At 37.6% G+C, this 24,380-nt stretch overlaps 2 protein-coding genes across 3 annotated transcripts in view; both read left to right on the top strand.

The window, feature by feature from the left end:
• Positions 1-24,380, top strand: part of LOC108259741 (uncharacterized) — a 109,734-nt gene that overhangs the window by 62,591 nt on the left and 22,763 nt on the right. The gene's annotated exons all lie outside the window — the stretch shown is intronic.
• Positions 13,049-24,326, top strand: wbp1 (WW domain binding protein 1). Of its 2 annotated transcripts, XR_001811117.3 has the most exons (5): positions 13,049-13,270; positions 15,471-15,573; positions 15,854-16,021; positions 17,150-17,672; positions 18,154-24,326. XR_001811117.3 is itself a non-coding variant. In XM_017460422.3 (4 exons), the coding sequence occupies exons 1-4, from the start codon at positions 13,181-13,183 to the stop codon at positions 17,617-17,619; spliced, it is 831 nt and encodes a 276-aa protein (XP_017315911.1). In that variant the 5' UTR covers positions 13,049-13,180; the 3' UTR covers positions 17,620-24,326. The 2 variants fall into 2 exon arrangements, 1 of the variants encoding a protein (XP_017315911.1); XM_017460422.3 differs by having other exon boundaries at positions 17,150-24,326.

Raw genomic sequence — 24,380 nt, 5'->3', positions numbered from 1 at the left:
TTCTGTTGTCGTGCTACTTCATTTTATCAACACCCCCCCCCCCCCCCTCTTTATTTCTCTCTCTACTGTCTCTCTGGTGATTGATGGAGTGAACGGGGAGAGGCACCGGAGCGCAGAGCAGCGTGTGGCCACTAGTCCGAGACATCATCCTTTCCCAGGATGCACCGGGAGAGACTGTGAGAGCGAGGAAGGAGAGAGTGTGGATCGGAGTGAGGGAGTGAAGAACGAGAAAGGGAGGGAGGATGGAGAGAGAGAGAGAGGGGGGAAAAGAGCGAGAGAAAAGGAGCGGGGGAGAGCGCGGGAGTGCACGAGCGAGAGAGGGGAGCTCAGCTGAAAGCCGCAGACTTAATTCTATGCATCATTAAGCAGTCTCACTCAATGCAACATCCCCTATACATCATCCACGCTCAGTAAACACAACGATGACATTACATTAGCAAGCGCAAATGAATTTTCTTTTTAGAGGGAAATTGAGAATACTCTCTTTGCGCTCTCTCTCTCTCTCTCTCTCTCTCTCTCTCTCTCTCTCTCTCTCACACACACACACACACACACACACTCTTTCTCTCTCCTGGCCGCCACATTGTGCAGGCACTCGCAAAAACTCCAAGCACAAGCCATTAAAATAAGGGGGGGGGGGGGGGGGGGGGGGGGGACTGTTTAAACAAACACAAACAGAAATATTGTGTCTCCTCAGACACACACACACACACACACACACACACACACACACACTTTTAGAGTTGGCGTAGTATTTATAGGCACAATACAGCCTGGATAAATCAGTAGTCTGACTTTATGAGATCTCCATGTTGTCTTATATCTTCTTTATATATATATATATATATATATATATATATATATATATATATATATATATATATATATATATATATATATATATATACCTTTTTGTCTAGCACTGAGGGAATCTGTCCTACATAGCCTATTCTACTCTACACACAACTCTACAAAAAAAAAAGAGTATCAAACAGTACCTTTCTTTCTCACTATAGTAGGCCTAGTACTACCGCATTATATCCATCAGCTTGGAAAGTGTCACTTGGAAAGTGAAATCTGGTGTATCTTTAAGGAAGAAGTAAAACACTCCAGGATGTGTTGTTATTGGAAAATAATCAACGACTGAATTGTCTGATGTGAAAGAGTTGCTGTTTACCCCTGAAGTTGAATATTTTCCGATCACAACATGGTGTTTTATTCCACTTATAGCCTACTACACTCATTTGCCAACACGAAGAATGTTTAAGTTATTAAACACTGACATGCCATTCTTTTTTATCCATGTAGGGTTACATGTTACATGTAGGGTAATGTTGTGGAATGTTAAAGTAGCCTATGCTAGTTAGTTTCTGTTATCACTTATATTTCACTCACCAGCCTCTATCCCCCCCCCCCTTTTTTTTCAAAGGTAATAAGAGGAAATAAATCAGCTTGTCTTGTTACAGAGAAAGTGTTGGAAATCTTAAGGTTTTAGCTTTAATTCTGAGAGTTACAAAGTACCGACTCTGGAGACACTTTTCATAAATGCAACAAACACCATACAACTATTACCCTTTTTTTTTTTTTTTTTTTTTTTTTTACAATTTGATTTTGTTTCATGTTTTTTACTCATCTTATTACTAAGTTACTAATTTGTTAATGTAGAAATGATCATGTGCATTCATATCAACAGTATAAGCACCCTGAATTACTGTCACTATTAATCTAGAGATACGGCCACAACACCTTCAAATTCACTGTGACAAGTAAACGCACAGTACCTTTCTTTAAAAAAGGTTAATCCTTATGTTAGATAATAAATAAAGTGTCATTTAGAATGACATTTTTGCATGTCCAAAGAGTCAAGAATGAAAATGGTAGTGGAAAAAATAAAGCATGAGAATCCACATTGTTATGTTTTCACTGTTACAGCCTCTTATTTGGCAGAAATCACAGCTGATGTTCCGAGTTTCTGCCCCAAAGCCTGACTCTTTGTGTGTTTGTTTAATGATCTGATTCAATGGCCGCAGGACTCACACTCGTCCCGCATGTGCCTCGGTCTAAACCTTCCTACTACTTCCAAAATTTCATCCCTCCTCTTTCTGAATATCCCCTACCTCCTCCCATTCTGAACCTGGCTAATGCGAATAGCATAAATTACCAGCCTAATCAAATGAATAATTATGTTTTATTGCACAGATTATGTCTCTTTCTCCTCAAAAGAGGAAAACGGCATCTCTCCTCCCCATGCCTAAAGTCGATAGAACCTATTAAGAAGTGGCTATAGATCATCTCGTCTGGGCTCGGCGTGCCATTCGGAAGGCTATTGAATCGGTTACAGTAAGATAACCCCCCCTCCCCCTCCTTCCCTGGATTTGGCCAAATGTAAAAATCCATTTTGCCAGTGCATGCATGCATAAGGAGGCTGTCATTTGCACTGTGTAATGACAGCAGCTCAGTCTTGCACTGAGAACTGGTGAGAAAGTCGAATTACCCACACATACACACACAAAAACACACACACAGAACAATTCTGTGAGAAGGTGAAACCTAGAAACGAGGGTGATCATGCAAGGTTTGGGTTGGTGTGAGTGGTGCATCTGACCAGGATAAAGTCAAAGGGAGTCTGGAGTCAGGGGTCAGCTGCGAGTCAAGAGCATGACTTCTGACCTCTCGGGATATGAACTCCCTAGCAAGCCAGACTTCCCAGAGATCTTAATTTCCAAGAAGAAAAACATATTTAAAGCAAATTTTAATGCAATTTGACATAGTGTTAGTTTGTCTCTGATTCATGGAACGGCTTAAATTTGGATCCAAATTGTATAGATGATATATACATATATCACCGTACAGTTATAGTGAAACTATCAGACATTTAGGCCAAAAATGATTTAATAAGTTAATTCTAAAACTCTCATTTTAATGTTTATCTTGTTTCTGTAACATCTCTATGATTTTAGTCAGATTTTAGGGTGCCACATGACACAAAATAGGAAACTGCTCAATTGGAATTATGTTAGTTCTGACTTTTTCTGTAATATGTAAGAGGGACAGAGGGAGAGATAACAGTTAATAGGTACATGTTTTATAGTTTGTTTTTATTCCATATATAATCTATATGATTTATTTAATTCTATTCAAATGAGATATATCATTATTATTCCATAGTATCAATAGACAGTCATGTGAAAAAAAAGTACACCCTAGGGAAATTGTTGGCTTTTTAGACATATTTGGAAAAGCAAATATTTGATCCTCTTTGAAACAGTGCCTATTAATGAAGTTGATACACTCTATCAAATGACACATAGAATTGACATTTTATAGTAATTTTCACAATTTAAATAAACAAAAAAACAGATCAGTCACATGGAAAAAGTAAGTACACTGCTACATTTATCACACTTACAAACACATACAGTTAGAATCAGGTGTTCAAGATTGTGTGCCAGTGATTAGAACCTGCTTAGGGAGTGCAGGTGGAACCTGTCTTATTTATACCCCTCTCATATCTAGTGTCTGCTGTTCCCTTTGTTATTGAGGTGTGTGGCGTCATCATGCCAAGATCTAAAGAGTTCTGAAAGGCCTTCAGAAAAAAGGTTGTGGATGCCTATGAGTCTGGCAAGGGATTTAAAAAATTCTCCAAATAATTTGAAATACATCATTCAACTGTAAGGAAAATCATCTACAAATGGCGCAGATTTCAAACAACTGATAATTTGTCCAGGACTGGCCGTCAAGAGCGCACCATCTGATGGAAAAAGAAGTCTCCAAGAACCCCAAAATTTTATCACAGGATCTGCTAGTAAGCCTTGCAACTGTTGGTGTCAAGGTGTATTCTTCTACAATCAGAAAAAGATTACACAAATTTGACCTGCATGGGAGGCGTGCCAGAAAAAAGCCTTTGCAAGACTACAGTTTGCCAACGAGCGTATAGGCAAGACCAGACCTTTTGGAATAATGTGCTCTGGACAGACGAATCAAAGATAGAGTTGTTTGGTGCAGACCAAAGACAGCTTTTCAGGAGAAGCGCCTCATACCAACTGTGAAACATGGTGGTGGTAATGTTATGGTTTGGGGTTGCTTCGCTTCCTCAGGGACTGGACAGCTTGCATTCATTGATTCAACTATGAATTCTGCATCATATCAAAGAGTGTGTGAAGGTATTGTGAGGTCATCTGTGAAATGTTGTGGGGGATTTGAAATGAGCAGTGTATGCAAGAAAACCCTCAAACATCTTGCAACTGAAAGAATATTGCATGGATGAGTGGTCAAAAATTCCAGCAAGCCTGGTGGACAATTATGCAAAACGCCTACAAAATGTTATTTCTACTAAAGGGGGCAATACTAGGTGTACTTTTTCCACAGAAGAATATCATGTTTATTGATATTTCTGTTGAATAAGTGATTGAGGAAGTTATTTTTCCTATCAACTTCATTAATAGGCACTGTTGATCAAATGTTTGCTTGTCCAAATATGTCAAAAAGCCAACAATTTCCATAGGGTGTACTTATTTTTTCACAAGTATATTCACTAGATGTTATATTCACAAGTATATTTCACTATATATAGAGAAAAAAAGAGAAATAAAGTGGGTTATAATGTAGGGTTTCCAACTTTGCTTCATGTGACAGCCTAAACTCTGATCAAAATTGTATAGATGCTACACAAACAAGATAAAAACTAAATGACACATTCAGCCATTAACTCATTTTACCTAAAAAGTCAGAAAGATTACAAGGTCTCTCTATATACTAGGCAAAATTGTTTAATGTTTTCCACTTTGCATCATGTTACAGCCTATGGATCAGAATTTAGATCAGAATATGATTAAAATGATAGAGATGTTACACAAACAGGATAAAAACTAAATTAAATATGAACCTTTTAACCCAGAAAGTCAGATAAAACATTATAATTACAGTGAGATTGTACAATCAAATGGAATATTTGACATTTTTCATGCTCCTTTACACAACCCCGTTGTAATTGCTGTTCTGTCTGCATCTTGTCACAGCAGACACAGATATAACGACGGCATGCCACTGCTGTGCAAAAACGTAAAGAAGTGTTTACGTTCTCGTCCATCTCCATATCCGTCCACTATCTATCTAGCCATCTCTCTCGCTCTCTCTCTCCGTCTATCTGTCTCCACACCTTCAAACAGGAACGACGGCCCCCCTGCCAGGCCCTCTGTGAGCACTCCGGGGTTGACCCAAGCTGAGGTGCGAACTCCCCGAAAAACACCCCAATCCAAACTTTTCCTTTTTTACGGCCTCGTCTGTGATTAGAGTGAGAGGGCAGTCCACTCCATAAAGTGGCCGCAGAGAGGGAGAGACATCAAAGCCGAGCTGGCAGGAATGCCCATCATTCTTTTGCTGCTCTATCAATGCGACATGCTGCGGTGCAATCGGACCAGATGAGGCTGGAGAAAGACAAGCTCTCATGCCTCATGCAGCGCTAGAAGATGGCCGTGTGTTGATGTGTGTCGCCCGAGCTCTGCCACGTCTCTGTGAAAAAAAGTGTGGACACAATAATTATTATTATAAGGTTCTCTTATTGATTCTTAACCCATATGGAACCTCATAATATATGGAACAACAGAAGAATCCGAAGAAGCATTGGAATGAACGTTGAGGACCGTGGTGAAGATCTTATGGTCTTCATATGAATGAACTGTACACATGAAATCTCTGGCAAAAGTCACGAACGTCACATGTGAATAATCACACAGTTCCAATGTGGTGTGTCTAAAAAACACATGTACATACAGTATTTCATGTTTTATACGTTTTCACATGCATGTGTTTTTATCTTCACGATTCATTTCTTTTCATGTTTTTTTTTACACACAATTAATGTACTTTCACATGATTCAGATGTTCACTTGTGATTTATTTTTTTTTACCTATAATTCATTTGTGTTCACATTTGATATCTTTACACGATTCATTTATGTTCGCATGATTATTACATGATTTATTCATTTTACACATGTGATTTTTAAAAGTCCAAGATTCAAAAGATGTGACTGACTGACTTTCATTACTGAAGAGAAGGAACATGGACAAACATTAACTAAAGCTAACTAACAACAGCTCTATATCTAATAGCTCCAGTGTGAGCTAGCATGACAAGGATGTTGAAGTGTAAACATATTTAAAGATAAAAAAAAGGCTTGTTTTAATCCTTGTACATGTCCAAACAGACTATTGAACATTATACGTAGAAACTGATGACCATAAACACGTCAAATAATCCTTCACCTCTCTGTTCTTGCTGCTAGATGTTAGATTTGTTTTAATAAATTGCTTCAAGCTGTTTAATGAACAACTGAAAACCTGACATTGTGATTTCCAAAATAGTTCACCCGAACTAATATGAAAGAAGAGACTTTTCTTTGTGGGTAAAATTGGGTTTCACTTTTATTATTTTTTCTTACTATATATGTATAGGATCTCAAAAATACCGTATTGTACACTTTTGTGATCAGAAAACAAAGCCAATGGAAAAGGAAGTAAAGCAAGTAACAGTTAATACTTCCCACACACTTAGTGTGCATGTGTGTGTGTGTGTGTGTTTGTGTGTGTGTGTGTGTGTGTGTGTGTGGGAGTGGACTGGGGGAGGGACCTTTGCTGGATGGTGCAATTACATGGGAGTAATGATGTTTATTGTTTTTAACTCTCATTGTCGAAACATTGTTAAAAAGTGTGTGTTGTGAACTGCTTAGTGTTATTTAGCAGACAGATCTGATTCAAAAGAAGTTAATAAATATTCAAGAATTTTACAAAAGTAACAGATCTTTATTATAACAAACACAGCAGGATACATTCGAATAGACTGATTTCACAACTAAAAACAGATTTGGATCAATTTCAAGAATTATATTTTCAAAGATAATAAAATGATCGTTTATATACTTTTATATATATATATTTAAAAAAATCATCAAATGTTCCTCAAATCTTTAAATAGTTAAGGGTTCTTCTACACAGAATCCTTGCAGGTAAAAAAACAACAACAAAAAAAAAGCCACTTCCATTCTGTAAAAATCACATATAAAAGCTTGTGGGAAAACATGTGAAGGTACATTTCGCAATGTTGTGCATGTGAATTCCAGAAAACATGACATGATGTGAATAATACATGATCACATAAAAAATAAAACCATATACGTAAAATGTGTACATTTACTTAAGTATGTAACACTTAAAAACAAATGAAGCATGTGGGAAATGCATGTGTACACATGTAAAACAACAACAACACGCTCTACATGTGGAAAAATAATACATAAAATATAATCATGTGAGAAAATTACATGTGAAAAATAAAAACACATAACATACATGTTAAAAATATAGCACGTGAACATAAATGAATTGTGGGGGGGGGGGGGGCACATGAAAAATAAAAATACAAAATTTACATGTAAAACTAAATGTAAAAAATAAATAAATACAATAAAAACACATCTGCATGTGAAATATTTACACATAACGCACACAAAATAGAAATTTACAGTTGAAAATAAATTGACATGCCCTACATGTGAAAAACGAACACGTGAAACTAAACTGATTATATAAAAAGATGTGGAAAACACATTTGTGGAAAAATGGGGAAAAACGTGAAAAAACCCACTTGTCTCTCTCTCTCTGTCTCTCTCGCTCTCTCCCCCTGTCAAGCCAGAGAAATAACGTGTAAAAGTAAAAAATGCCCTACATGCCCTACATAGGAAAACAATTATTAAAAACTAATAATTTGAGAAAATTATGTGGAGTAAAAAAAAAACGCCGTACATGACAAAAATTAACATGGAAAAGTAAATGATTTATTTATTTATTTATTTAAATTTGGGGGGGTGTAGGGATAGGGTTAGGGGAATCACATGTGTTTAAAAAAAAAAAAACCCACATGCAATAGATGAGAAAAAAACTGAACACGTAAAGTAGTTAATCATGTGAGAAAATGATGTGAAAAATAAAACCACATACTATACATGTGAACAATTACTATGTAAAAATAAATTAAACATGTGGAAAAAATCACGTGGAAAATAAAAATACATCACCCATGTAAAAAAAAATGTACATGTGAAAATAAATGATAAAAATAAGCACTTGCAAAAATTAAATAAATAAAACCATTCGCTCTACATGTGAAGCCTAAATGTAAAAAAAAGGGTGAAACATTACATGTGAAGTGTGAAAGTGTAAAATTCAAGGTTGCATAGATCTAGATCCTTTAAGACTTTCCTCACATGAACAGCCAAAGACCCTTGCGACTTATTTATCTCTCTCTCGTCCCGTTCTGTAACATTTTCTTCCATCCACACACTTATTATTATTATTATTATTATTATTATTATTATTATTATTATTATTGTTGTTGTTGTTGTTGTTATTAATTAATTAATTAATTAATTAATTTATTTATTTATTACATATTATAATCTGCAATGTTTGAATTTCACCTGCTAAAAGGATTCAGGGAGTTTTACAGGACTTTCATCTTTCATGTTCTGTCCTCAAGTCCTGACACTCAGGCTCAGGCTCAGGTGCACCACCTCGTGGTGAGGGTGAGTGTTTATCTTAGCCCTGTCTCATCTCTAGTGCTTCCTGCTATGACAAACAACATCAATTACCTGTTTGTTTTTAGGGGAATACATATTAGAGTCTTTATCTGTAGCTAATAAGTGTGCATAAGTAGTTTTCTTGTTATCTTGTAGTGTTGCATCTATCACCATAATAACTGAGAATGTACAGTATAATGAATGATGAGGAAAATGATTGCAGTGAAGAAATAAAACCTCACAAATAACTGCTTTTTAATATTTTGCTGTTTCAGGACATATTACAGTATGTAGTGAAAAAGATGCCCAAGTACCAAGACAGTAGAACACAATTATGCTATACACTAATGTCTGATTAAATATCTGATTCAGGGTATGAAATGAGACATTATGAAGAAAAAAAAAAATAAGCGAAGCAAATATAAATGTTGAAATAAGATATTCAGTTATGTTACAATTTCAGATAAATATTTCTCCACTATTGTTATTAGGAAGACTTTACATACAGGGCCAAATATATTTGCAGAAAAAGTGGTTCTTAAAGTGAATAAGGTTCTTCAAGGGTTCTTCATTGGACTATTGTTAATAGGAATTGTTAATAGGAATATCCAAACGGGATTCGACATAGAACCCGCTCTAATAAGGAATAACTCTGTTGTAAGGTCAGACAACAAAAGAAGCTCTTAACTTGATAACATTTTCTGAGTGTGTACAATATGTAAGGAATAAAACATGCTGTTATAGGAAAATAATCAGTGATGAGATGGTGTGATGAAGAGAATGCAGATGATGCGGAGTAGAGTTAAGGTCCAAAATGTTTTATTCTTCTTGTTGCACTTTTGATCGATTTACTGTTACTGTGACTTTCCTGTGGTGCTGAAACTGGAGACTCCTTCCATAAATGCGAAATAAACTTCTCCTTCCGGGAAGCTTTACTAATTTGATGATTGTACGTTTTCTGTGTTAAATAACAACACACTTTTATTAGTTTTAGATTATGTGGAGGAATATGATAATGTATTAGAACTAGTATTAATATGAGACTGGAATTTTTATTACAGCTGGAACGTCTATCAGAGCTGCTGTCATAAAAAAGATATCAAGACCTTCTGATCAATCAGAATCAAGAATTCTTACAGCGCTTTAGCATAAAAGGTAATAAATAATAAGAGACCACCAAGCTGCAGTATTCACTGCTTATACAGTATGTAAAACTATTAGCCATAAATTAATAAGTGACCCCATATAAATCTCGTCTTGCCTGTAATAAATAATACTCTCGCCTTTTCCTGTTTGGTCAAATTAAGAAATTTCCTCTCCTGCCTGTTTCCATTTGGTGACCTTCATATCCACGGTAGCCTATTATGTCGATTTTGTCACCCCATTCGTCCGCAAGCCCTGTGGGATTCCTATGTAGATGTCAGTGCTGTAGTGTGTGGAAACATTGATTACGGTGGTGGACATAGGATATCTCTTTCTCGGTTCCCTCCCAGGTCATCAGCCTTTTCTTGCCTTTCGTAGGAGGTTCACAAGTACGCCTGTGGGAAGCATGAAAGTCCTGTGATTTATTGAGCTCTGCAGGCCTCAGCGCCTTTTGCTGTCAGCCAGCTTATTCGTACAAGAGGAAACTTCTTGATTGCTTTGCCCCCTCTTTTATTTGGCAATCATAGACAGTTCATTAGGATTGATCACGGCTGGAGTCCGTCGACCCCCTCAGTGGGCGTCTCTAACATCCTCTTTCAGCCCAAATGTTAGAGCATTTTGTTTTGATCTGTAGTGAATGCATTTAGAGTGAATCTGTTCTCAACAATCATTAAAAAAAAAAAAAAGTAAAAAAGCGCAATTCAGCATCTTCAGTTGCTTTAGAGTAATAAGACAAACTCATGATGCAATCATGAGTTGGCTGTTAGGATGCAAATGGGTTGGCCTTGCATAATAATAATAATAATAATAATAATAATAATAATAATAATAATAATAACAATGTTAGTAAGAAATATTTTCACTAGAGCAAAGTTTCACTGCATCATCACTAAAAAACAAACAGCAACGACCTATGCAATGCTGACATCATCAAAACACCTTTTGGTTTTGCAGCTACACAGTATTTTCTGCTCCTCTGTCCTCCTGAGCAATTTTATTTTTTCCCAGCTATGCAAATAAACCATTTCCTCTGTCTGGGCATCTGTCTTTCTTGAGTGCTGAGGGTAGATTCACCTTGAGGTCCCTTTGCCCTCCCTCTCTCAATCAGACCTCTCTCTTATTAAACCCCAAGCTGCATATGGAGAAAAGGAGACAACGCCAGTAGCCCATTGGTGTGAATCAAGGCCAGCCCAGGTTTGTGTTTTTTTTAACACAGCAAAGCGCTCAAACCGTGTTGCTATGAAGTGAGCTATATAAATGCAAATGCTATTGGGCATCTATTAGAGGGCTTGGGAGAAAGGGGGTCGTATGTAAATGTCCTATAAGAGGCTGGGGCACTCATCCCGAGCAGATTACTATGGCCCCTGATGAAAGCCAGGCTAGTGCAGGGAGAAAGTGCCAGCGCTTTGTGGTAAATCACGGTAAACAAGGTGAGAACTTGGGTAATTGAATAGTTGTAGTGCCTGCGTTTGATTTATTGTATATGCAGGAGCAAGAAATTGCTGTATTGTGCATATGGACGGTGTAGTTTTGTCTGAATTATATGTTTTGTGCAGTGAACTGGATTGGACTGTGATGTATAGCTCACAAGAGGCAGAATCAACTCAATATGAGGCATTTTGGTAGTGACATCATAATATGATTCCAAAAGAAATCACTGTGATATCATGATTCAGTCAATTCTATGTGAAATCACTCATATTGATTTGTGATACTGTGTTGAGGGACTGGACCACAGCAACACTATCGCAATTCTGTGTCAATAACATCAAGGTTTTTTGTAGAATATTGTTGAAACTTAGTCTTTGCTTAGTATACACTATAGTCCCTTGCTTTCTATATAGACTACAATAAAAGATCATGAACAAAGTACAATTACTGAATTGAACCAGAAAATGTCTAGCATATAAGGTCTAAAAGGCCATACACATCAAAATATCAAGCTCTTTTTTTTTCTTCATTTAACAGACGATGAAAAATGTATATCCACAAAATCTAATTATTTTGACAGCCATGTATTAAAAGCACTATATTTATTTTGAACGACACTAATATATAAAAATCAAAACTACAATTTCAAAAACTAGGCCAACAGAACAAACTATCTAGTAATAAGCTAGCTGCATAATCTGTAGCCTATTTAGCAAAGTAGGCTAGAGGCCTACACCTAGATAAAAGACTGACAGCAGCCGTTGTTGCTTCTTCTAGACCATCAGTATGAATTGTTATTTATTTATTTATTTTTGGTCAGCCATTTTTATCAGGCCTGGTAAAATATAGACATTTTAGTAGGTTTAGTATTCAAAATGACTAACCATCACTAAGTGACACTTTCAGGCTTGATGTCTCATCATAAAATATCATGTTCATATATACATTTATTGTCCATAAAATATGCATGTCTTTAATCTGAGTCTAGGACGGAAGGAACAATAGTGTATCACTGTTGTTCGAAGTAGAAAGAAATCTATGATTTTGTCATTCTTTAATTCATAACAAATTGGAGTCTATTGGTAAATAGCTGTAGTGTGTAAAAGGAATAAAGCACTTCAGGCTGTGCTGTTATTGGAAAATAATCACCTCTGAGGTGTGGATTTTCACATGTTCTCCCTGTGTCTGTGCAGGTTTCTTCCCACCTCCCAGAAAACACGGATTTTACTACTCTAAGTTGCCCCTTGGTGTGAATGTGTGTGTGCATGGTGCCCTGCGATGGAATGGGGTCCCATCTAAGGTGTATTCCCGCTTCTTCTCCAGTGTTCCCAGGATAAAATGGGTATCTATGATGAATGAGAGTGGAATGATGGTCAGCAGGTAGCATTGCTACCTCACAGGTCCCCAGCTCGATCCTGAGCTTGATTACTGAATGGGTGGGGCTTTGCATGTTCTCCCCATGTCTGCACTGGATTCCTCTGGGTTCTCTGGTTTCCTCTCACGTCTCCAGAAAACATGCTGGTACATTGGTGGATTGGCTACGTTAAATTACCACTAGTTGTGAAGGAGTGTGTGAATAGTGCCTTGGTGTCCCATTCTGAATATAGTCCCCCTTTTGCTCCCAGTGTTCTAAGGATAGGCTCCGGATTCACCTCCATTCTAACCAGGATAAAGCCAGTAAATTAGGAAATGAAGGCATATATATATATATATATATATATATATATATATATATATATATATATATATATATATATATATATATATATATAAAAGGCTAGTATTATATACCAATTAAATAATTAAAGCATTAGTAGTTTCTCAGAATCTCCTCAGGAGTGATGTGAAAAGTGTCACCAGTGGAAACATGGGGGAAAGTCGCCCCCTACAGCCGAATTGCGGTGTGCTCTTTTCGGTATTGCTTTCAAGGGGCTTGCCTCAGTGTGACTCGACTGGAAACAAAAATATGTTGCTCGACGTTTGTGTCGGTTATTCTACCGATTAGTTGTTTTTTAAAAAATCGTATCTCCATGGTTTCCGGTGCTTTCTTAGCGAAGATGAGGCAGAAAACGTTGGGTTCTGTCGTGGGTTTGCTTTGCACAGGGACGTGTTTGGCGCAGGTAAGCCGAGCTGAACGCTTTGGATGCGGCGACTTGTGTAACTCGAGCTCCGGGCTCACAGCTGGACGCAGGCCTTCTATTGTGCACTGTTTTTGTTTTCGACATAAAAGAAACAGGGCACGGAATTCAAATGGCTAAAATATTAACCGGACAAAGACGACATGACATTGAGGTTGAGCTAGTTGTTTTTTCCCCCCCGCCGGTATTTTTAATGACGCAGTATATTTATTAGTCTTTAATGGAAAGTTTTTTTTAATTTCCTGCTCGGTTATACAGGCTAGCGGTGTTAGCCTCACACGGAAATAGCCGGCTAACGGTAACAGCATCAAGGTGAACAATAGTTCGGTTGTTATGAATTATAAATAGACGTTTGTAAAAGTTGACATTCGGCTCATGTTTAAAAGCTACATTCCAAGTTGGTTAAATTAATGAGCTGAACTTCTAGCTGGCTATAATTTTATTTATTCTTTCAACAAAAAAAGTCATTATCTGTTTAGCTAGCAAGCCGGTTATAATAAAGGCGAGTAACGTTTCTTTGAAACGTTGTGTGAATTAGCGAGCTGGCTAATTAATGAATGTGCCAAGTTCCTGAGAAACTAGCTGACTTTCTCATTTGTTTGTTTAAAAAAAATTTCCCTCTAAATTTGGATAAATGTGTCATTTTACTTTTGTGATATTCCTTTTGTGTGTGTTTTTCAAATTTAAGTGAGCAGTTTCACTTACAAGACTTAAATGAAGCCTTACCTTTGGATTAGTGCTCCTTTATTTTTTATTGTTTTTTACTTTTTCTGATCATTTGTAAAAATAAATAAATAAATAAATAATATTACACATCAACTCAACTAAAACATGCCTTACTTGAATTGTGTTTGTATAAAGCCTGCCTCGAATGCAAATGGAAAGAAACATTACAGAAAAATTTCTTCTCCTGTTCTATTGTATAGTATGTACAAAAGCAGTTTGTTTTTTATTTTGTCTATTTTTTTTAACCTCATATCTCTTCACAATAAGCATTATATTATATACATTATAGTGGATGACTCATCTTTAACGTACCTCATAATTAATGCTTACATTCCCACAATAAATGCGTTTACATGCAGAATAATCCATTATCTGGAGGTTATCAGTTTATTTAAGTGGTCTTGTAACCAGCATACGCTGATACTTTAAATATATGATGGACTATTAGTTTGAGAAATCAGATAAAGACACCTGTATATTAGCCCAATAATTGGGTTATTTAGAGCATGTAAATCTGATATCTTGGGTTTGAATATCATTAGTTTTCTGTAAAAGAGGTGAAGCCCCAAACCACAAGCTGTTAAACAAAACAAAACAAAAGTTGATGTGGAAGAATAATTTCTACATAATAAATTATTTAATGGTAGTATGGTATTATTTTAGCTTATTATCTCATTGTTTTTACATGGTATTTATATTCCGACTTAGTGTCTCATTATATATTTATGTAGTTATTTTTCCATGTATTGATATTTTGACTTGCTCTCTAACAGCCCACAGTTTATCACAGTTAGATTAATTTACTAAATAATATCTAATAAATCTCACTCCATATGCTGTTTCAGATAAGTAACTAAGCCAGACATTGTTTTAATGGATAGGATAGTAGGTCATAATAATAATAATAATAATAATAATAATAATAATAATAATAATGGGCTTCCATAAAAGAGGACTACAGTATGTCTCGATTTGTAATATTAAAACACAGACTGCTGTGAGACAAATTGTCATGTGACATTTGCTACCTCTGAAATAAATATTTACCAGTAGTGAAAGATGACTCATTAACAGACAGTAATTTGGAGATGACTCTGCTTCTGACCAAACGACCAGTAATACGTATGCTATGGGTATGTTGGATTAAATGTAGACTATATTTGTAAATATGATGTTATCAGTAAACTAGGTTAAATACTTTAAGCAACTTGATTTACAAAGAAATGATGCTTCACCTTTTATTATGGGAAGTTTAATTAAATCACTGTTTCTAGTGGTGCTACTAGCAGAAATCTGATTATTGATTGATTCATGTATACTTAGTTTGATGTTGATTGAATTATATCTGAAATTAGAGTTGTTTTGCAGTTCTCAGATTATTGGTAACGCGCATGTGACGTAAACATGGTTATTTTGTGTGTTGATATGAATATTGATATTATTTATGATTTCACAGGGCAAGGAGTTCTGTTTCGGTGTGAACAATGAGAAGTACAGATGCGAGATGGGTTACTGTTGCGGCGAGACGGAGTGCTGCACCTACTACTACGAGCTGTGGTGTGAGTGTCATACACTGCCCCGCTTTGTTTTTGCTTCATGGCTTTCTGATGTCTTTTTGTCAGGCTGAACTTGGGGCAGACTGGTACACATGAGCTCTGCAAATGTTTACTCAAATCTAAACGCATCTGTAGGTGTGTAGTTTTCATCTTTTTTTTTGCTTGTAAGTATTATAAGCCTATGAGCAAGCATATGTAGTGTGAATGGCTCTATAGATAACCTGAAATGCTGATGACGAGGTTTATTTTGGAATTTTTAAAAAAACTATACGCGTGTGTTCAGGGTTTTGGCTGGTCTGGACTCTCATCATCATGCTGAGCTGCTGCTGTGCATACAGACACCGGCGCGTTAAGATGCGACTGCAGCAGGAACAGAGGCAGAGAGAGATCAGCCTCATGGCCTATCAGGGAGCCTCCAGCTCCTTCATCTCTCCACCACCCCTCAACCTGCGTAAGTGTGACGCTCTGACCAGTGATCTGATCGCAGGATCTTGGGTTTTGTTTTCCTCTCTTCCTGGAGGAGGAAATCTGCGTGTTTACGTCGTCTCATTATAATGTTTAGCTGTGCAGCCTCGGCTCGGAAATGACCGAACAAACTGTTATGCACTGATTACATCTGTACGAGAATCACAAGGTTGTGCTGATTAGGGTGTAAGTTTGTCAGCTCGGCATTTGGTAACTTTTCAAGTAGCTTTCTCACTTCTCAAGGCCTGATATGCTTTTTCTTTTATTTATTTATTTTATTATTTTTTATTTCTTTCAATTGCTCATGTAGGTGAACCCAAAAATGTTTTCTATTTGAGAGATTAATCTCATGTAGTGGCACTTTGGGTGGAGTTACTCATGGAGGTAAGTAACGTGTAATGCTGCCCACATCTACTTTCATTCATTTCACTTTTATTGTTATTTTTTTGGCCACATTAATGCTTTGCTGTCGGCGATATCAAGCTTCATTTCACATTTTTTAGCCGAAACAGAATCCATTTAAAATCCGTGCCAACGCAACGAGGCTGACTCCCAAATGGCTTCTTAGTCACTATATATGTTCACCACATAGGGTGTTGGGAAACCTATATATGTAATGAATGCATATGTCTATGACGTGGATGGAGTCTCTTGTGTAATGCTATATTTCATGGTTATCTGAAAAAGTTTAACGTTCTAGTCAGGTTTTGCTGAGATTAGTATTGGCATCCTTGTTTACCCAAATATGTGTTTTTTTTTAAAATTATTATTATTTGAAAGGTTTGATGTTATTCAGGTATCACTGTGTTCTGGAGCTTGAAATTGATGGTTACACCATGGGAGGAGTCATGCATGTAAAGTTTAGAAATCAAGTATTTTTAAGATGTTAGAAGTTGATGTGTGGCTTTTTCCAGAATGGTTTCAGACCTACTGTGAAATTAATGCACACAAAGAGGTTGTTTGTTATATATTTGTGTGTGTGTGTGTAATATATATATATAAGTTATATTTGTAGTGTCCCTGTCCTGGCTTTCTCTAGCTTGGTGCTTCTGCAAGCCTCACTGCTCCAAGGGCCTCAGGTATCTGACCTGACACTCTTTTCTTTCCATTTAAGGCTTCTGGACGGACTGCAAGCTCCCTGACTACGAGGAAGTAGTAGGCCACCCTCCCACCCCTCCTCCACCATATTCCGAGAATCCTCCAGAACTCTCAACCTGCGGTCAACCGTCTGTCAGTTGTTCTGAGTCAGCCGTGGTGTTGGAGGCGGCACAGACAGAGAACGGTGCTTGTGAGTCGCAGGAACCGAACCTCGCGGCAGCCGTGGCCCAATCGGAATGCGCAGAGCACGAAGAGCCGGACGTCTCCCTGGAGGAGGAGCTAAACACCAGACGGAGGCATGTGACAGGCGACTCGGGCATCGAGATGTGCGTGTGCCAGCTGGACACAGATGAGTGCTCCGGGATGGAAGAGGAAGAGGGCAGGATGTGTCAGGTGCCTGGTGGGAGCTGCTGCTCGGAGAGAGAGGCTCTCAGACCCAAAGAGATCTCGCGCTCTCCAACATCCGATGGAGATCATGTGGTGTGAGTCACATGACACGTAACGTTGCCTGAAGTTGAAGGGCATACGGCTTTGTTATGGTTAGCATCTTTCTTTTTTTTTTCTTTTTTTTTTCCGCCAACCCGTAAGGCAACCTTGAAGTGCACAAGGCAGGACGTTGGCATGTTTTGCCATTCTAATAACAACTGAATAAAAATAAGCACGTTGCTCTTATGTTACCATTAACAATAACAAAATTAGTTTTTTTTCTAGAAGGAATTTTTGTATTTAGTGGGACGACGCGCTCTTGTTTTTGCCAGACATTTGGAAAAAAAAGTGAGAAGAAATAAAGAGCCATGTTTTGAAGCTCCTTCTCATTTCACTTAACCAAAAATCTCACTTGTCTTTGAGGCCCACTGCCCACCCCAAAACCTTTCCCCTCTTCTACATGACATTTCAGTTCAGCCATGGCGTCATGGCCTGTCGGTCACTGACTTTCCTTGCACGGAGGCTGAAAGACCGAGCTTGAAACAGTGCACCAGGACTAGTCTGACTGTACGCTTTGTTTTTTTCCCCCACAAGGCTCTGCTAAAGAGAGTACAGCTGTGGGGCTGACATCAGCTGAGCTTCATCCCTCAGGAACAGAGCCACACACTGAAGATCAGATAACCGTAAGAATACCTTCCGCAAGAGAACCACAGAAAGACACCATCTCACATACTGTGCTTTGCATACATGAAGCAGCTTGTTCACATTTATTCATGACCTATGAAGATGCTAGAGGGTAGAGTCGACGCAAACCGCAGTGTTTTGAGACAGCGCCCTTAATAGTATCTTATATAGGGATTGGGCGATGCAACAAAATACTGACTCGATACTAACCACACACCAGCAATACAGCAGTGCCACAATATAACGGCTTTCTTTATTTCTTATTCAGACTATTACAAAACTAAATGATTTAGATAGAAGTGAGAACGCGCATGATATTGCTCATCAATATTTCACAGGTGATAGCAGGTGCATTGCTAACGTTGCCGCAATTAAGATTTTGCCTTATTGTGGAAATGAGGGGAAAATACCCAGGCCTGTTTAATCAGGCTGCTTTCACAATAGGTTTTTTTGTTTTTTGCTTTGTTTGTAAGAAGAGGTTGTTTAGTTTCTCTGTAACATTGGAGGCAGAAAATTAAGAGAATTTGAGCTACTGTTAAATTAGAAATGCCAAATTGCATACCAAAAAATGTGAATATCCCCAAGTTATGTTGAATTACATTGCTATGATATAACGTGACTCCTTTCTAGCCAGACAAATTTTTCACCAGCATTCTGTCCTCCATGTTGGTTTTTCTTGTTTGCCCACTAACGTGCGATCTGATTGGTCATGAGGTTTAAAAAAAAAAAAAAAAAAAAATATAATGCACTGGCCTAGTGTGAAAGCAGCCTTAGCGAACTCAAACTAAAGTTTTGTATGCGCTCCAGAATCATTTCTACCCAAGTTTGTGTCTGAAGCCAGTGTATGGGTTGAAGAACATTTTGACTGCTGCTCCTGTTTATTTAGGAGTGACACTGCCAGTTTCACCTTCAGCTCCCTTGGACCATATGCCTGTAAAGTTAACATCTGTTTTTAAAACTATCAGTTGGCAATTGCTTTCTCACCAAAATAAATGTAATTCAGTGCATAATACATACCGAGGGGGTTTAATAACTAATGATAGCAAGACGTTTGGGTTTTTTTCTGATAAGAAATGGCATGTGTTTTAAGAAACCGGAAGTGGAATGATAACTCTGAATACTTTTAACCTCGATTTTGTAATTCCCACTCGAGAAAGGAAACTCACATTTTATACCACTTTTGTAAAGTGACTCAGTTGCTTTAAAGGAATCCTTCGGCATATTTTTCAACCTTTTTACTAAATCTGTAGCGTGTGTATGTGTGTGTGATTGAAACAAACAAGGTGTAGCCCCCCCCCCTCCCCCCAACCAAAAACAAAACAAAACTCTGTTTATACGAAACTTGCTTATAATGGCGATCTAAAGCCAGTTGTGGTATTCTACTAAAAAATGTGTTAAAATGTTAATAAATGTGAATATTTTCTCCAGTGGAGAGACAAAAAATATTTTCGAGTTTTTAGAGCTTCATTTACTTTAGCGTGAAGGGCTCATGAGAGTGTACACAAATAAGTTTTGCATAAACATCCGTTGCTGCCCTTAGGCTTCCATTAGAAATGAGTTTTGTGTAAGCAGGGTTTATGTTCTTTTCGAAGTACAGCAGAGGTGCCAGCTATGCCATAGCATGTCCAATTTTTATAAGGCAGTCACCTGAAAACTACGCATTTCTGTTTTTTCAGATAAGCAGCAGTCAGAGCAATTGTAAATAAAAGTCATCCAGCATAAAAGCCAAAACACTGAGGGGGAACGGACACGAGACATGACAGACTTTATCTGGGCGAAGTTTGACCACTGAATTTATGAGCCTCGGCTTGTGAGCCAATTGGAAACGGGGCGGGGCTAGGGTCTCTTTGGTCGTTTAAAAAATTTGGTGAGCTAGTTTTGTCACGATTTATTATGATTTTTTTTTATGTTATCACGATTTTTTTCCTGTTGTTTGGGGCATATCTGGAAATAAAATTAGTAACGTCATTCCCCGACATCGTTTTGCGGTAAAATGCGACGATTTCCTTGTTAGCAGTGTTGGCACTGCTGACGTTTATTCACCCAGTACAACATCCATTATAAGTGAGTTTTGCGTAAACGGGTTTCACATTCTTTTCTCGGTTTTCCACTGTAATCGCACATACACTACAGATGTGTGTGTGTCTGAGAGAAAGCGAGTACATGTAGCCCTTCTCCATGTGAAATGTGATATCAGAGAGGTGTTGGCAGAAAAGCAGAGTCTCAGCCAATGCTGCTAATCTGACCCATATCTGAGGGGCTTCAGACAGAGTTTTATGCACGGATGCATTGATGTGTTGTTTTTGTTTTGAATTGTGCCGCACGACTGCACCGAGTCCGGATACACTCTTTTGGCTGGCTATCTGCAAGCACTGGGCCTCATTTATCAATCTTTTAGTAAGTTTGTTTGCTTTTGTAAGCCAAACCGAACTGAAAAACTCCCAGCATATTCGCAGACGTTTCAGTGAAGCTGATTTACTTACGTTTGTATGATGATGAATTCCAGTCATAAATTAACAAGCGTGTTCATTGCACGTCCACAAAACTCCATAAAAAGCAAAGGTCACTGAGCTGAAAACAAGATGGCGACTGAACGGCCACCTAATCGCAGTGTGCGCTAAATCTTCCAGTCATGCAGTTCAGCCACTGCAGCAAGTCGGCTACTGTAGATTTAGGAGCTCTCGTAGGATACGTGTGGGTAAGTTTTTCTGAACTGACTGAATTTTCATGAATTTCTTGTGTAAATGCTCCTCTCAACAATTTACTACTAAATAATGAATCCAGTTTGATAAATGAGGCCCATTGAAGTAGTTTGAACCACTCATAGATATTTTCCGTTCATATGCGAATTCCTCAGCAGGGTGAAGGCAGCCGTGTGTTTGTGCTTCTTGCACTTTAAAAGACTCGCCGACATCGACGATCCTGTGGAACACGCGAAACACATGTTGGCACGTATAATCGGAGCAGAACGATGCTCGGCTCTCGCACCGCCCTCGCTTTCGATCCACTTTCAGCTTCACCACTCGAGTGCACTGATTTGACTATGATTAGCATTTGCTCTTATTTCTCTTATTGGTTGGATGAATTGAATCGTTTGGGTGGCTTGTTTTCATTTAATCGCATCATTTTGCATAATTTGTGTGCATTCACAACCTGTGAAGACGATGATGTCTGTTATCATGGTGCGGAATAGAGTCGAAGAAATGTTTTGACGCACCTCGAAGCTGCTTTGCTAGGTGACTGTAATGCTAATCAGAACATTTTGATCATACAGTTGATGAACTGGTGGTGCTGCCTCATTGTAGTAATTAAAAACCCACCAATGTCTTTATGGATCTTAATCCATACATAGAAGTTAATCTGGGTTTTTTGTTTCCTGCACTCTAGGATTATTTCTGGAAAATTCCAATTTAGGTTTAGAGCCTCTAAGGTGTAGACAATTGATTGAAAATGTTTTTGTTTTTTTTCCTCCACATTTGGGTTATAGTTCAGGGGATTTCAAACAGGAAACATGAAGGTGCGGTGTATGTGCTTTCAGTAGTGTCTATTTTTCCGTGTTTCTGGAATATGGATAATTTCTGCCATGTAATAAAGAATCTAATTACTTAACATTTTCTCCCTTATTATTGGCAGCAGCAGTATGTCAAATTTGAAAATTGTCTCAAATGTTGGACTTATTATCTCAAAGATTTTAAGGCAAGTCAACATTTTGATGTAAAAATTTTAACGTAGCAAGCCAAACTTTTGAGATAAGTCGAGTTTTGAGAAAACAAGCCAGCTTTTCAGAATTTTCAAATAGTAAGTCAAAAAGTTTGAGAAGTCAAAACTTTGAGATAAGAAGTTAATTGTTTGAGCTACGAAGTCAAAGCCTTGAGATAATAAACCGAACACTGGATATAAATCAGATTTTTGAGAAGTCAAATTTTGAGACAAATCAGTCCTTTCAGATAACGTCCGAAATAATTTGAGATAATAAGATGAAATTTTGAGACAAGTGAAACCATTGAGAAGAATATGTCAAAAATATTTGAGATAATTTAGAATTTTGACATACCCCTACTGGCAAAAATAAAGGAAAATCTTTTATACAATATTTTTCCTTTCTACTTGGTGGAATTGGACTTGCGTACTTGGTGGAATTGGAATGATTGTGATGGCTTGAGAAAAGTTTCCTGATGCACGTGGTTGTGTAGATGCAAAATTGCATGCCTCCTGAGTAGCAGTATGATCTGAATGAGATTTGTTTGGTTTTTTTAAATGATCATTATTATTATTTTTAGGGAATGAAGCATTTGGTTTCCTTATATAATTTGTGGCAAATTGTGCCCAAACAGTATGGCGCTATGGGTTTTTTTTTTTTTTTTTTTTTTTTTTTTTTTTTAAAGGGCTAGTAAGTAATTTAGTTTATGTTAAGGTTCATGCGACTCTTGCATATGGAAACGATTGTACATGTTAAGGCCACTATTTGCTGAAAGCATCATGGTTGTTTGTTATATGGCCGTCATGTTTCTGCAATTTTGTGTATATATGTATGTATTTAGAGATGTGCAATGATCTCTCTGCCTCTCTCTGTCTGTGTACCTGTGGGAATATTTGTGAATCTATCTGGAGACGTGTGTAATGGGGAGAATTGCGTGACTGTCTCTCTCTCTCTTTCTCTCTCTCTCTCTCTCTCTCTCTCTCTCTCTCTCTCTCCCTCTCCCTCTTTCCGGTCCCATTTCACCAAACAGCATAAACGTGGCGACAGAAACCGTGGCGACAGATCTGCAAGTGCTTTTACCAAAGGTTTACAGCAAATTACAAAATACAGTCTGTGAATCTTTATATATATATATATATATATATATATATATATATATATATATATATATATATATATATATATATATATATATATATATAAAATATAAGCCTTGCAGCAGTTTGGCTTCTGTTTTACCCTCAGTGCCTCTCTCTCTCTCTCTTTCTCTTTCTCTCTCTCTCCCAAGAATTTAGCCCTGATTTGACTCCACTTCAGTTTCCATAACACATCCTATGGTGATGTTTACACTCACTGTGCCTTGTTCTTCACAATGATGCTTTCACAAGAAAAAATTCCCACCTCTCTCTCTTTCTGCCCCCCCCCCCCCCCCCCTTTGTTTTTTGTTTGTATCTCTTCACACCTCTGTACTGTATCTAACTATAGACTATGCACGCAAAGAAGGAAGGTAAAAGCTCGGTCATATTTGTCAATACAAGCAATACTGGTCTCAATCCACATTGCACTTCATCTCCGTAGATGTCTACTTAGAGATGAGAAATAATTTGCTACTATGATCGTTTTGTACACAAATGCTTTTGTACATCAAGTGTCTTTTGTCATTTACAAAGGGGGAACTGAAGGAAATCAAAAAAGTGATTTGACTAGCTCAGCTCACAGCCAGTCTTGTGTACCCCTCTCGTGCTGACTCGGTTGGTTTTATTAACGTCTGTATGTACACTTCACGTTGTCGGTTGGTCCGTGTTTCATTACTGCCATGTTACACACGAGACACAGCTTTGTGTCGATCTCCCGAGCACATCTTGTCGTTGGAACCGGTTTCAAATTTTGTTTATCCAGTTTTCAGCTACTGAAACCTGAACCGTCGCCTTGCAGGACAGCGAGAAGACGTGACGTAATGGAGCCGTGTCCTTATGTAAGCCTGTCCGAGGGCCGTGCGATTGAAGGGTCTGGTTTTGTAAAGCCATTTTTGCCTGATACTCCCATTACAAGTAGGACAGAATTTCTGTCACACATCACAACTGACTATTTTAGCTTCATAATCCATTATATCATTAAGTTCATGTACATGTTTAATTTCTTTGTTACTTATTTGTTACTTAGCAGAAGCAGTCGACGAAGAGCACAGAACTGTTCATTTTCTTTGTTGCTGTCACTTAGATCAAGCCAAAATAAATAAATAAATAAATAAAGGATGGTGAAATGTGGGGGAAAAAATCTGAAAATCACTGAAGTGTGTGGAAAATTCTAACATTAGGGGTTAGTAAGAAGTTGGCTGTGTACTCTTTGTATTTTATTTTTGTAATAAAATCAATATGGCACACGACTGTTTACATGATGTCTTTATCAAGCCTGGTTCAATTACATAACGCTGATT

The sequence above is a fragment of the Ictalurus punctatus genome, chromosome 28, assembly GCF_001660625.3.
Source record: "Ictalurus punctatus breed USDA103 chromosome 28, Coco_2.0, whole genome shotgun sequence".
In the NCBI taxonomy this organism is placed as follows: domain Eukaryota; kingdom Metazoa; phylum Chordata; class Actinopteri; order Siluriformes; family Ictaluridae; genus Ictalurus; species Ictalurus punctatus.
This window is presented reverse-complemented; position numbering and strand designations above follow the sequence as displayed.

What these genes read in the sequence shown, in the direction of transcription:
- wbp1 (XM_017460422.3), top strand. Translation starts at nt 13,181, where the DNA reads ATGGTTTCCGGTGCTTTCTTAGCGAAGATGAGGCAGAAAACGTTGGGT. An exon ending in CAGGGACGTGTTTGGCGCAG is followed by an intron (nt 13,271 to 15,470) that starts GTAAGCCGAGCT and finishes ATGATTTCACAG; the next exon opens with GGCAAGGAGTTCTGTTTCGG. An exon ending in CTACTACTACGAGCTGTGGT is followed by an intron (nt 15,574 to 15,853) that starts GTGAGTGTCATA and finishes GCGTGTGTTCAG; the next exon opens with GGTTTTGGCTGGTCTGGACT.